General features: G+C 41.9%; 1 protein-coding gene across 1 annotated transcript in view; it reads right to left on the reverse strand.

Annotated features, from left to right (window-relative positions):
- Positions 1-15,613, reverse strand: part of XYLT1 (xylosyltransferase 1) — an 84,681-nt gene that overhangs the window by 30,427 nt on the left and 38,641 nt on the right. Inside the window, exon 4 of the mRNA XM_029957907.1 lies at positions 3,051-3,131. Coding sequence (XP_029813767.1) covers positions 3,051-3,131 — 81 coding nt within the window. The remainder of the gene's footprint in view (positions 1-3,050; positions 3,132-15,613) is intronic.

A 15,613-nucleotide genomic window follows, 5' to 3' on the forward strand; every position in this document is an offset into this window, starting at 1 on the left:
GGAGCCTGGTTTTTCTCCTTATTTGGCAGTAAAACATGTACTGATTGTGAACATGGCTTGAATACAAAGTCCATTGTAATCGAGCTGTATAAGCATTTTGGTTTTAAGATGGCACTTCTAATCTTTCTCTCTCCGTTATATGATCCAAAGACTATGATGACTTAAAACTCAGTTTCCAGTTGTTTAAAAAGCAGACTTAGACAATTGAAAAGCTTATTGCTTAGGAACCATTATTCATTCACAAATTAAAATTACCAGCAGGGACTATACATTGCTTTCAATGATATTTAGATGCTGAGCTCCTGTATTATTGGTTGACATGTTTTGACAAAAACACCTTGGACAAGCCAAATCATTATTGTACATGGGGGAGTAGTCAGTATAGTCCAGTGCCCTCTCCCTTATCATGGCTTTAATTAGCTGGTTTAAATAAAAAAATTCTGTTCCAATCTGTTTTGAGATAGAATATCCCAAAGGAGTTTTTTCCTGTTGCCTAATAACATGAAAACTGGCCTGTGTTCTAAATCCTTTCCAAAAGCTGGCCTTTCCTTTTTTTTCATTATTTTTTTGTTGCCAAACCTTGAGGCTGTTGCTTCTCTTCTAGACCTTTACTGAGCTCTTGGCCTTACCATTCGCCTCATGAGGTATTTCTTTTCCCCTGGGCTGTGAGATGACTGAGCAAAGAGCAAAATTTAAAAAGTAACTGGAAAAGTGAATAGAAAAAAATAGTCATACCTTACTCTTAAACGAGCAAGTCACCAAGTTTGGCTGCGGAAATTCCCCAGGCAAAGGTCACAAGAGGCTGGGAGAATATTGTAAGGCAGCACCACTACCCATCCCTCCTGCTCCTCTGGGGACATGGGCTGCAGGCAGCCAGACATGGGGTGACAGCCTGGATGGGCCTTTGCTCTCCTTGCACCTGCCTGTGCAGGTATTTCAGCCCAGAGGACTTCATCATTCCAATTGCAGGGATAACTGGAATGACGACAGCTTACACACCTTGGGCATACAATCAAAGTCAATTGGGAACTGTGTGTCAAACACACAGAGCAGCGGGTACACTCACCAGTTTAGACAAGACTAAGTTAATGAAACACTAAAAATGAAATATCAGGCTAGAGATCTTCACTTTAGATAGAACTTCTCTCTCAACAGGTAGATGTAGAGCTGGAAATTCACCCGCAATACAAACAGGGGGTAACTGCTTATTGATCAGCTTTTGGAAACAATGGAATGAATTTTCACCAAACTCCAGCATTACTCAGAAGATTCACAGCTGCTGGCTTGAGTGTGTCTCTGCAGCTGTCTGGGATTTGCAGGAGAAGGGGAGCCACTCTGTCTCTCTGATAGAAAAACTGGGGAGATGCCAAGGGGGATGTGAAAGGATCTATTCATCCAGTGGTCAGCAGTGGGAGTGCTTAGGGGACTCAGGGACTAGACAACCAGAGCAGACAGGGTCGGCAAATCTGCAGTTGCGTCCCAAATCATGTTCCCTGATGCACAGGGAATTTATGGTAGAAATCCAGAAGAACAAAAAAAACATGGTGACTTGTTGCAATAGGTTTAAAGGTATTTAGCTGTTTATACAAAGAGAACCACTGAACTACTAAGTGGGTTTTTATTCCTGTGAGGGGAGGACAAGTGGCACATTAGCTCCTTTCATTATTAAAATAGTATCAGATTAGTGTGTTTAATTGATCTAAATAGTTCTGATCCAGCTGAAGTTAGCATATTTAAACCGGTTTGATGCTGGCACATCATAATTCATTAGCTATTTTCCTTAGCTAGGTCAGGGAATTTGAGAAGACTCAGGTGCACCAGAGGAGCAAGGAGGCAGAGCCCAACTGCTTTTCCCTGGCTCTTTCTCTCCCCCTTTCTATTGTAACTGTGCTGTCGATCACTATTGCCAGCTAGAGCTGAGTCTGCCAATCACTCTGACACTCTGCATTACCCAAACGAGGGACTCTCCTGTGAAAACTGTTGACTTGGATTTAAATATTATTCCTCACAGTATTATTTTTTACTACCTCTTATAGAATTTCTGACTTCACAAGATGAATGCTCATGAAGACTTAATTTAAACAGGAACATGACAGAATTGATAAATCTGGTGACAAGAGCAAGGACAGCCAAGAACGAGAGAGACCTGTGCTTTATTCTGCCCACTCACTGTGCTGAACGTGAGACTTGGTGTGTCACATTCTCAGTGTACTCTAACCAAACCCAGCCTTACAGCACACTTGACATTTTATAGAATAAAGGGATGACCTGGTGACCCAAGCAGAATAAAACAATATTTTTAGATGCAAAGCCACTGGGACTCAGCATACGTAGTTGCTAGAACTACTATATGTTACAAGACTGCTAGCACAGGTACAAAACTAGCAATAAAGAGGAAAAGCAAAACTAACAATAAATAGGAAAACAGAACCACGGCAGTCAGATGGGAAAATTCTTTGATCTGCACAGGTTGGTTAGATCTTTGGAACATGGTGTTTGGTCACTGCTGCTCCCTCAAACCACAACGGTAAGTGAGAAAACACAGCACATTCTCTTCTCCCTGACACCTCTTCATGGGTGGATGAAGATGGAGTTTAAGTCAAGGACCTCAAAACTTTAGTAGAGTGTGATACACTCCAGCCACTGTCCTCACTCTCACTAGTATGTGCAGGCTGCTACAAGCTCCCACAGCTGGGGCTCTGCTTGCACAAGGCTTTGCTGCAGACTCCAGCTAGCACAGGTCTTGGTCACCAGGGTGGCTGGGACCAACTGGGCAGTGTAGGCAATGACTGCTAGCTCACAAAACATCAATCTGTACCAAGCCCCAAGGACAAAACAAGCATCACTCTGCTTAATGTCTCTTTCTCCAAAAAAGCATCTTTGCAAACTGACTCTGGGAAGGAGTCACTCTGGACCAATAAACAACTGTCCTCAGAAGAGGTTTTCCTCCTCATTCGCTTTGACTGACTCAGGTAAACACTGGAAAACCATCACTGTGCAAGAATCCTCAGTGCCATGGTTAAAATAAGGTGAAGGAAGGGCCAGCGTACCTTGCGTTGTCCCTCCCGTGGGATTTCAAGAAGTTCATATCACGGTATCTGGACAGGAATGCTACGAGATGGTCATTGGTCCTGCAAGAGAGAGAACAAAGGATGCACAAATTACACTGTGAAAACCCCTATGCCTAGAGCAATTTATAGACTTATTGTTCTCATCTGGGGATCATCTGCAGACTGAAGGAGGTGGTTTCTGAAAAAAACTTCCATCCTGCTGCTAAACTTGCTAAAATCTGCTAAAACTTCCAATCTGCTGCTTCCTCTACTCACTAAAATGTACTTGGAAGGAACCACAACTTTATTACATCTTAACGAATTTCTTATCAACTTTTGGCAGGTATTTTAAGCACTGTAACAGAGTAGGTATTAAGTAATACTGCTCAACACTTTTTAAGTATGAAAGTCCAGCTGTGAGATGACTGCATTAATAGTCCCATTTTACATGCTTTGCTAGATATTTCCTGGGGAGTTTGGTTAAGTATTGGCACTTTATTTGTTTTCATTCTTGTAATAGAGAAGAGGCCAAGGTTGGAATGCATAAATTGGAAAATTTTGGTGTCAAAATGTCAATAGAATTAACAGGAACAAAGGAATTTAGAAGGTTAACTCCAATTAGTGTGACAGGCAATCTGACACCAGTATTTTCAAAATTTCAGCTGACATGTCCAAGAATGTATTTATGCTTGACAGCTTTTGTGGTCTGTTATTTCTTTAACAATGGAGCAAAAATGTTCTCTATTTATCTAGGTCAGCATATTTAGGAAAAACGAATAAATCACATTAAAATGATCTTAATCTCCTGAGTTGCATTCAAAACCACAACTTTATAGATACAACACCATTTAAGCAATGGTCTGTAATGAAGCTGATGGCAGAAAACTCAAGATAAAACAGCTGTCAATAATACTGTATCTTGAAAACATTTCATTATTATAAGGCACAGAAAACCAAGTTAAACCAAAATCCTGTACAAAATGCATTAACTTCTCAGGTCAGGCTGCAACAACTTGGAAATCTTATCAGCCAACTAAACTATTTTCATAATCTCACTGATTTTATCTAGACTAAATGAATTATCTGTCTATCAACCAGCCTGACAGACCAGGCTGCAGGAGCCTGAGACCCTCCTCCTACGCTCACTCGTGGGAGCTGTAATACCTCCCAGGGTCAGACTCTGCATCTCAATTTGGCAACCTCAGAAAACTGCTTTCTGTATAGTAAGCTGTACAGATTTTCACATTTGCTGCTCCAGTGACTCTCCATCTTACTGGGATGAATAGGCATTTAGTGAATTTACTTAGCAATGCTTCCACATGAAATGGTTTCAATGGCTGACATCTTCGGATGAGTTTCTAGGTAAAAGCTGGCACACAAAGATGATCTCTAGAAATATAACCAACTTTGGAAGTGCTTGAGCTTTAATTTTCTTACAGGATAAAAATCAAATCAACCAAAGTAACAATACACATCACTCAATAAAATATAATTTCTAGATTGCTCGCCAAGCTATATTTTGCTGTTCAGCAGTGCTCTACCAAATGTATTGAGACTTGGGGCTGCCATAGAAACTTCTCAATGCTTCTCAGTTTTTAGACAATCCTTATAAATGCCTAAATGAAGTTTAGCTCTCAAAGTAATCAATAATTGACATTTTCCTCTTCTTGAAAACATTGGTGGTATCTTAGTCCTACTTTGAATATTTTTAATTTTTTTTTTAAAAGAACTTATACAGAGTTTTTCTCCTTGTCAATTAATATGCTTCTTTTCATGTGTTGACAACATGGAACTAAAACATCCTATTTCCATTTAGTAAAACTTTATAGATATTTGACATTTAGATTTATGCAGTCAACCAGTTCCGTGCTCAGCATGACAGCACACTGAATTTCTATTAAGCTTTCATTCAAACTGCCTCTTCTGCCCCCAGTATCAGGAGGATGCTGCACATCACCTCTGAATTACTCCACCACAAGACCTTAAAAAGAAAATCAAAGGTACTGAACATGCCACAGACGTTAATGCATTTGTTAAAATACTCCTCACCTTTCAGAAAACTTTGCCTTCAGGGGTAGATTTCCTAAATGCCTCTGGCACAGATTGCTGCCACACTTCTTCACATACAGCAGCAGAGAGTCTCTCTGCCATGGCAGTGCCTCTGGCACTCCTTCTGAGAAAGACTAGAGACATGGGCCTATTTTTTCTCTAAGTAAGGCAATTGAAAGCTGAGATTTTCAGCTGAAGACATTACTGGGAGCAACATCAACTCCACACTGCCAAATTAAATTCTGCTATAGCTCTGCAAGTTTTAGGGATAATTCACTGAGCATAAATTTGGCATAAAATCTTTTACTAACTATCACAGTATAACAGAAAGTAACAAGTGCAACATAGCCTTCCTAAGAAGGAAATAAGAAAGCCATGGGAATAGGGAGAGTAGTTCTTGCTACTGATTAAAATACATTGATATACATATTACATTCCTATCAGTCTCCCCAGTGTGTAACACAGCACGGATACAGAGTGAGGAAAAAGCCTTTCCTCAGGTGGTGCCCAAGGCTGGGGCTGATGGATGCATCCACACAGCAACCACTTTTATTTCCTTTTATTATTAAACTCACCCAGAGGGTGAGGCACCAGGGAGAAGGATTAGTCAGCTGGTTACCTGTATCATTAGCAGGGAGAGAGGATGGTGTCAGTGTAGACAGTCTGAGAGTCAGGTCTGCAGCACAGAGAGAAATGGGAAACTAATCCTCCAGTGAACTCCAAGTGTGGAGAAAGCTTGCACGTGTAGGAGGGTTTCCATGAGAAGATGACAAGTGAAAACTGAGGGGGAAACAAAGCTTGTTTGACTTCACTGATGTAGATCTGGTGTTAAGCAAGGGCAGGTCTGCCAGCTGGGATGGGGGTGCCCATCTCTCCCAGACCTTTGCTGAGGTCACCTCACTAAGGTCCTACAGCTCCTGTCCTGCAGCAAGGGTGGACAGAGGTAGCAGGGGCAGCACACTGTGCCTGCCTGCTGAGATGCCATTCAGCAAAACTCAGCCAAGCCCCTGCAGGGCTGAGCTCAGAAGGTGGGAGCACTCGGCTGGGCAGGCAGTGGGGCTCCAGAGGCTGCAAAAGCAGCTCCAGGGCTGCCAGTGACTCAACCCACAGCACTGCTCAACCTGGGGACACGGCTGAGACCCTGGGCTGGGGCTCAGCTCAGGGCTAGGGTCAAAATTAGAGTTTTGACATATGAATAGCCCCAGTGAAGTTGACTGCTATCCCTTACCTGCCTGACTCATCTCCACAGTTTCCCTTCCCAGGGTTCAGCCCTACAGAGCCCAGACACAGCAACTGTGGCAGCTCTTTGCCAAGAAACTATTTCTAGAAGGTCCCTAGAGAAGAAAACTGGAATTTTGGGGCAAACTGATCTACTCAGAGTTAAGCATGATATTACTTCATGGTTAAACATGCATTGTGCACAGAAGAGCCTGGAAGTGGAGGAGGTGAGTGCCTTGAATTTTGCTACCTTCTTTTCAATAAATTTTCATAATTATGTTTAAGCGCATTGATCTCAATAAATTATTAATTTAATATTCATTTACACAGCATTGTAAAGTACAAAGAGGTGCCATCGCTTCCAAGACCTCTGTGTTAGGAGAGTTCCCTTCCTGGCTATTCTTACCCCAGGCTATCCTGCCTTGCTGCCTGCTCCCTCCTACGCAAGGAGGGGATGTGCTCAGACTGGCTCACCAGCTTCTGCAGCTGCCAGCATCACCACCACAGGAGCTGGGGAGGAAGGAGAGCAATCCAGGAGACAGGGAAGAATTATTGCTAATTCCCACATACCCCTATAGCATCCAGTGCACTCTGAAAGCTTCGCTCCCGCCTCTGCTGGGGACGTGGCAGCACTTGGCAGTGCGGCTGGGTGGGATTTTCCTACTCCAGTAAGGGACCCGACCTGCACTGGCCCTTTCACTGTTGCTGGCACACGTGTGGGGGGGTGTGTGTGTGCACAGGTAACCTAACAAAAGGATACAACAGCAGAATGATTCAACAGAAAAAAGCAAAAGACCTCTTCCTGAAGGGAACACTTACAGCAAGATGATCAACCACACAAATGCAGCACAACAATACAGGAAAAAAACCCTCTCATTGCAGGGTTCAGCTTTCAGACCCTGGATGTGCAGCCTGACCCTCTCACTGATGCTTCCAACTCCCCCTCCCTCTCTGAAGGCAATTTAGTGCAAGGGGAGGCTCAGAGCAGCCTTACCCTGGCTGTACTAAGAAAAAAATTCAACTCTGCCATCTAAAAATGCAAAGAAAAGGGAAGGCTATATTTAGCCTTTGCTATCCATCACAGAACAAATATTAGCATGGCAGGCATTTCTCAGCGAAGCTGATCCCTATAACAACAGTCATTCCTAAAGTGTGTCATAAAAATGAGAACAACAGATATGATTTCAGAGGCCAACTGCATGTGGAAGGCTCTAGGTGACTGTTAACACCTCAGCTTTTCCAACAGTGTTGTCTTAAATGGTTTGTTTTGTCTTTCCAGTCAGGTTTAACCGAGGAACAAGATAATGGAAGAAAACTATTGCCTTGGCAGCTCAGCTCGCTGGAGTACTTGAGAGATTAGAGTTCTGCTCCAACACCAGCGCTGCCATCTGGGCTGGGAAGTTGCACCTGTGTATTTCAAAGCATCAGCTTTCTGCATTTGGATGCTCCAGGCACTGATCAGTCATCACACGGGATGCAGCTACTCTCGGTGCAGCTCTGCCAGTGTTGTATGATTCTCAAGACATTTTATTAGCAATACAATCATCTTTGCTGTACTTTCAATTACTGCTTCCCATTCAACCATTGTCTGTTTCCTATGGAAAAGAAAAGAACTAACATAGTCAAAAAAGAGTGAAAGTCTTTTATAAATGTCAGACTGTTGAATAAATCTCTTCCTAGTGAGAGTACATAAATGCCTGGGTACAAAGGAGATGTTCTGAGAAAAAAAGAATATACTCCATCATCTGCTTCCTGAGCCACTCCACAACCTATTTTCTATAAATTCAAGGCTTCAGATGGCATTTATAAAATAAATAAATAAGCCCACTGCTGAGAAGCAGCAGCATGCTTAAATGAAAATCCTAAAGAGACCATATAAGAGAATTCCACCAAGGATTAATGAACAAATGTGATTAAAACTATCTACAGCTCTGGACTGCTGCCAAAATGCTGCCAGCAGTATTTGATATGTAAATGCTTAAAACATTTGCTATGTGTACTGCTGCTGATGCAAAGCCTCTATAGAGAGTTTCTCCATCTAATTAGAGATATTGGTTTAGCAAACTTTGGAGTCTATAAAAATCCTCAATGTCTCATTATTCTTCTAAAATAGAATATTCATTTGTTTGGAATGTTTTCAGCTATATCCCATGAAACCCTGAAAAGCCCTTGGCTAATGAAAAACTCTAGCCCTATATCAGCTAATAAACCCTACAGCTTTTATGATAATAAAATACTCACCACATGCACTCATTAAAACTTCGTAACTTGTCGCTTTTGACTTTCCTTAAATATTCACTAGGCAAAAAGTAAACTACTCAATTTCCAATTATTTTATAGTGCAATTTCAACACAAGCATTTAAAACACCCAGGATCTTATCAAACACACCATACACGGTGCAATCACAGTGCCTCTGATCTGGTGAAGCACTTAACAGCATGTGCTTAACTGTAGCACACTTGGAGCTCTCCTGAAATGATGCAACTTTCACACTGCATTCTCATAAATTACTTCATGGGTAAGGACCTACATGTCCATGTGCTGGGAAGCAGCATGTGCAATGATTACACACAAGATTAAGAGCTGAGAGCTGTCCTTCAACTAATCTTAGATCTCTCAGGCACACAAGTACACTTATTAAGGTGACTTTTCTAGCGAGGGAAATCCAGTTCTAACTCAGATTGTCTATCTCTACCACAGATATATCACACCAATGGTTTAAGACTTATGTTACAAACTTAACTTATGTTTACAAAACATTTTTTAAAAATCCCCTCAGTCAAAAGAGTACCTTTGAATTGATCTTAAGAATTCATTTGTCTGTGACAATGACATTTTCTGAGCATCCCTGCTGGTGCAGTTAAAAATAAAGAAATAAGAAAAACACTACCCTGTTATACCATGTCATATGCAGTTCTTTTTTTCCCTCACTATTTTAAAACAACTGTAAGTTGCAAGTTACAAAGCAAGTTACTGTATTTTACAATCAAACTATGGAATACATTGGTTTTCCTTTCATAAATCTAATTGTATGCAATTGCTACTATGCTTATCAAGAACAAATGCACTGAAAAACACCAGAATAACAAAAGCTTCTGAAGCACCTTTGAAATGTGCAACTGCACAGGACCTGATACACATGAAAATAATCAAAGAAAATCAGCTACATGCAGGATGACTTCAAATAACCTCGTATTGATGCATTCAACTCAGAGGTATTTTGATAGAAAGGAAGAAAATGTTTTACCCTGATTTGTTAAACAATTTTCTATTTATTTTTCTATTTAAGTATATGAATCATCAGCACATCATCACCATTATTTATTTTTTGCATCTTGCTGGTCCAGAACTCCAGTGTCTGACAGATAGCCTTTGCTAGAAAGGCCTATAATTGCCTATTTCCAACAAATATTTCGAAGCAAAGGCAGAGATGTATGACTAACTCAGATAAGGGCTAGAAAACTTGTTAAAGGTATATATTGTAGTAAAGCAAAATCCTTTCCCACCACATTCACAAGAGATGTCAGTTTAGTTGAATTGCATGTATGAAAGAATGCTCATTTCTATCAGTGCTGGCAAAAACTGTTTATCAAGCCTTGCTGGCATTCCCATTATTCATATTTCGAAATCAGAATAATGCAGATTAGTGAAAAGACAGCAATGTGGGGTTTAGAGTCTGTAAATTACAGTCTGATCTAAAACACTTAGCATTTTTTGATAAGTAGCCCAGAGATTCATAGCCTCCTATGCTTACTCAGCATTATCTTCGCTCCAAACATGGACTCATAGAACCATTTAATTTGAAAAACACCTTTAAGATCATCAAATCCAGCACTGCCAAGTCCACCTCTAAACCATGTCCCCAAGTGCCACTCTCCTAAATTAAGGTTCCAATCTTGAGTCAGCAGATTTCCTGTTGGTTTTGGTCGTGTCATGTTCATAAGCACAAGTTTCTGTTCGTGGGCTTGCGAAAGCTATTTATGAGAGAGAGCTGCCACGTTTGCCTGTTTCCCACTCCAGTCTGTCTGCCTGGAGAACAGGCAGTTTGTGCAGTCATATTAGAGTCTGTTTATCATGGCTCTGGTACATTTATAGCTCGTTTCCAGCCTTTTTTGGCTTTTGATCCCACCAACCCAAATCTACAAATTGAAAAAAAACCAGCCTAACATAAAATCTGTTTTAATTTTTGTTCTCTGGTGGGGTCAATGGTTAAATATCCTCACCCTTGCTGTGGTTAACAGGCATGCAAGGGGTAAGCAATACATGTGGTTTGGGTCTCTTTTGCCTTTGCAGACAGGATGCAACACCCTCCAGCAGCAGAGTGGAAGGTGTCTGACTCTGATCCATGGTGGGTCCATGGAGGGGCAGAGCTGCTATTCCAGAGCCAGGCCAGGATCCTTGGCACCAACGCTCCAGCTCAGCTCAGCTCTGCTCTCCCCTGAGCAGCACAACCAATTACTTGTTCTTGTCTATATTTACTCTCCATGCCACGTGGCAGGCTTTCAGAAGTCAAGCCAACAACAGTCATCCCTCTGGTTCAAGCTGAATTCTTCCCAAATTAATGATACAAAGGGGGGAGAAGCATCAGTGCAGGCAGGGGCAGGTGAGCTTGCCCAAACTGGGAATAACTTCATGGGAAACTTGCCACATGCAGGCAGATGGGTTCACACAAAGCACAATGAGGCCAATGTTCCCAGTCACTTTAGCTGGCCTTCCACTAATAGCTGCCATTAACACTTTAGTCAGCAACTTTCCAAGGTACCTGTGGTTAGTATAAATGGAAAGAATTGTGATTTTCATTATAAAAATGCACTGGTTAGGGGGATGACATCAACAAGTCCAAGTTCGAACGTTTTTAACCTTCTTCTATCAAGAGTGTAAGGATTGATTGAATGCAGAGTGTGAAGCTAATGAACACACACTATCTGCTGACAATTTGGCACAGAAAGGCTGTTTTAATATTACACTGTCAAAGGTCTATCATATTTTTCATTTCCATCAACAGGGAAGTTGAGTGTTGACGTAAATGATCACTTTGATAGACAGTGAGCAGGAAGCAGCAGTGTACCTGAAGAGGTCAGCTACACCCCTTTAAGCCACATTGATATTTACATTGAGATGCATGTTTAAAGAGGATTCATGCTCAGAATGCCTAAATTTAATGAGGTTATTTACTTAGTTTTAATCCTACCAGGAAAAAAACGCAATGTCTTCAGTGTTATTATCTCTCATTTTCAGCATATTTCTATTTAAAAACTTTTATGACAATAAGGGTTTTCTCCCTCTAGAAAAAAACTTGTGAAGTGACAGAAAAATTGGTAAATGCTCTTTCTGCCCATCCCTCTATGAAGTGCATGTTTGAAGAAAGCAGTACAAAAATTAAACACATTTTGTTCCTTAAAATACTAATATTTTTAGAATCCTCAATAGTGAGACGAGTTCCTTCTTGCAAGTGCTTTAATCAGTGAAAAAGTACTTTTTTCTACCCTCTTTCCCACTGATAAAGCCCTACACAAAGGAGAGCGTTTCATTCTGTTTTCGTATCTGTAATGCTCCAAAATCAATGCAGGGCACTCAGTTTATGCCAGTGTAAGCCAGACCATAAACCCAGCTCTCTGTTATTGGAACAGGCTGTGGGAAATCATAACAAAGGTTTTGTGGTGTTTCCCAGTCTAGAGGCTGTGAAAATGTGTTGTTAGCATGTGTGACAGCATATTAATAGACGAATATAAGCAGTGTCTTCCCATCACTCTGAGAACTGCTCTGTTTTTCCTTGCTCACGTGTCTCATCGTAGGTAATTCTCCATAGGAAAAATCCCTGAGCAACTACTTCTTTCCAAAAGGCCATTCATTGTGTCAGAGTGGCAGCAAATGTAATTGTTGCCAGTTACTACATCATTTCTAACAGCTGCTGAAATGTATTTGCCAAGATAATTTCACAGAGTTGCCTTTACCTGTTATTACAATAACAAGCCATTCCATTACTAATCACTGCCTCAATGCAGAGATCAATACAGAAAACTACCACATTGAACAAGCTAACACATGAACTCTGGATGGACCAAACACAAGCCATCCTCCTGGGGATGCCAGAATATCATTTGTAAGGATGCAGCACTACAAATGGTTAAGACAGACATGACTATCCTATCTCACCAAAACATCTTAATATGTGCTGAAAAGTATCTTAAAAAAAAATAAATAAATGAAAGAGTACTGAAATACTTGACTAACCAGCTGCTAATACCCAAGGATATTTAATTATTAAAACTAAACATGATATAATTTTAGCTTTATCAAAGCACTGGGATTTTATTTAGTACAGAAAGATGCTCCCTGCTTTGCGTTTTCCCAGTGTTTGTCTGCTGCTGCATATTCATGTACAACCTCATCTGCCTACACGATACATCCCATTTTGATGAAAACAATAATCACTGATTAAATAAGCAAGTGGAGTGAGCTGCAGAAATTATCAAGTTCATTACTCAAATTAGTGAGACTTTGTTTAAAGGAAAAAAAATCTCGATATTGGGCTGAATGGGATCTTTTTGTTTGTTTATACCGTGTATATTTTACAATTTTTTTCACCATCTCTAAAATTAAATTACCGAGAGTTTTGTGTAAAAGAGAAGAAATTAAAACTAGATATGAGCATAGATTTAAAGCAACCATTCACTTCATTTAATTTGTACATTCCTGCATCCCTCTGAAATTTTATTTGCACAGGTCAATAAGAAAAATGATTTGCTCATTAGGTTGAGCAATTATAATAAAAAATGCTCACTTTCTTCCAAGAAAGTGGGAAGAGAGAAACTTTGAGAACGTTTTATGTGAAGTAAACTCAGTCATAAGCAGTATTAATGCTTCTGCCTTCTCCACCCTGCTCATCATAGCAAGCTTTGCCTGCAGATCACAGTCTTGTCAGTCTGGGAGTACAATCCCACTGTCCTGCCAGAGCAGAGACCCTCCAGCATCTGTGGAGAAGGGCAGCTGTGTGCATGGCACTGCCCTCCTGAGACACCTCACCTTGGGGCTGGGGTCCTCATCGTCACATGCAGGAGGACAATGTGAGGGTGACACGTGTAGGGGTGTCAGCCTGGGCCAGGCTGTGTGGAAGGGGTGGATCCAACTCGGATTTAAAGCCCATCATTGTGGACTCTGTGTTCCACAATCAGCAGTGACAGTCTTGCAGCTTAAGGCTCGTGAGAAATCTTTGCTTTTCTGGATACAGTTGTTAAGATGCCACTTTTCCATCTTAAGTGTTAACTTTTGGTCATTTCTCAGTTTCCCAAACGTAACTTGCTCCCTCTGACTGTGCTCACCCACAGGCCGTGATTCACCCCCTCGCCCCACCCTCACACATCTGCCATGCCAGGAAATGAAAGCCATTCAATCCTCTCTTCCCCTTTCAAAATCAGCGCGTTCCTGACAGACACCAAAGATGGTTCACTGCAGGACTCAGTGAAAACGTCCCTCCTTGCACGCCCAGCTCGCCACTGAAGCCACTCCACCACAGCCCCTCTTTGCAGGGCCACCTCCCAGCGGCTCTGAGCAGGTGAAGGCGTAGCACACATGCTCCCAAATGTGAAGGTCCAGCACCTTCTGCAAAGCTCACATTCCATGCTGTCACACAACACAGTGGCCACTGGAACTTCAGGTCAATGATGAAATGGAAATCACTGACACTAAGCTTGCAAGCAGCAGGGAACTGAGACCACCACATGCCCGTGGAAAAAGGGAGAAGGAGAGCCCTTTCTGAGGGGCCACAATGTATAAATTAGTCATACTAGTATTGGGTCTTGCCATCTCCAGTTTCCAGCACAGACCTACACAAAATCTGGCCAACTTAGTCTGACACTGCCCTGAGAGCAGATGATCCTTCTGACGCAGTGGGAAAGATGGACCTGGGTAAAAAAACTTGCTTTTTCCCCATCTCACACTTTCTAAGGAAAAAGAAAGAGGCAATTTACACTCATGCAATGGGCAGCTTTAATCTCCTAACTAGAGTTATCCTCAGAGAAGAGTGGTGGGACTCCACCAGCAGAAGGGCTGTGTGGTGCTCTCTGTGCCACGGTGAAGTCGAGAGCTCTTCATCCCCCGATGAAACCCCTCTGCTGAGGCCCTTTCACAAACTCATTTAAAAGTAAAGTGAATTACTGTAAACCAGGCCCTTCCTGAAGCTCCTCCTGGGCCTGCCACTCCTTTTGATCCCTGAGCTGCTGAATCAACCTGTCGGAGTGCATCAATTCAAAGGACCAGAAGGCAAAACAGGGAAAACGGGGTCAGACTAATGGGATTTAACATTAATTCTGCACCAAGCCTAAAAAGATGGAAGAACAGGGCCTGGGGGGTGAAAGGGATAATGAACTGAGAGCTGATGGAAGGAAACTTAATTGGTTTTAACAACAGAAGGTCAAATTTTGTTACCTTTATTTGGGTTGAGCAATAATCTTATTTTGACAATCAGTGCCAGCTGATGACCTGCCCTACTCTTCGTTGGGACTGTTTTGGAGTAAGTGAAGAATGCAGAGCTGGGACATGGGGCACAAACATGTGGCAGAGAGGATGTCTGAGTGAGAAAACTGCAAAGGGAATTACAGATCCATTAACTGACATAACTGGGGCTGATGAGAAGACTACTGGGAGGGTGGGAGGCTGATGTTCCTGCTCACTGCTGTGCTTAACAGAGCTACAACTAGAACAGTCTTATTTAATACCGAGACTAGAAGAGAACCAGTGGTTCACCTCAACTCAAGAAAAGACTCTAGAAAAGGCAGTCTGTCATCAGTGATCTCCTGACACTGCCAGGCCCTACTGTGTAGCAGTGATCTGGAGTGATGTCCTGGCTGCCTCTCCTCTCCTGGGCTGCAATGGTTCATGAACCTGGGGGTGCTCCAGGCACTTTGTGATGATACCCAGCACTGGTATCTCTTGACACACCACATGTACCAGTTTCTCATCTCGAAGAAAGATCAGGGTGTAGTTCTGCAGCTGCCACCTGTAACATGACTTGAGCCCTGTGGGAACAGTTTCAGTGCCTACACAATACCACCTATACAAAGGTATAGCAGTGACACTGACCCTCACAGAGTAAGCACAGCCACAGTCCCTGCAAGCCCCTGCCATAGAAATAATCTGGAAGCTACCTTGCACCTGACTGGTATGGTACATCACATCTTCAGAACACAATTATCTGAGTTGGTGCTAAAATGTCCTCCAAAGCTGCCCCAATTATTTAAAGCCATAATGTGACACAAATAACCAATTTGGATTTACAGATCTTTTAGTTTTCAG

This window comes from Manacus vitellinus, unplaced genomic scaffold (assembly GCF_001715985.3).
Source record: "Manacus vitellinus isolate BGI_N305 unplaced genomic scaffold, ASM171598v3 scaffold_12_pilon, whole genome shotgun sequence".
NCBI lineage: Eukaryota > Metazoa > Chordata > Aves > Passeriformes > Pipridae > Manacus > Manacus vitellinus.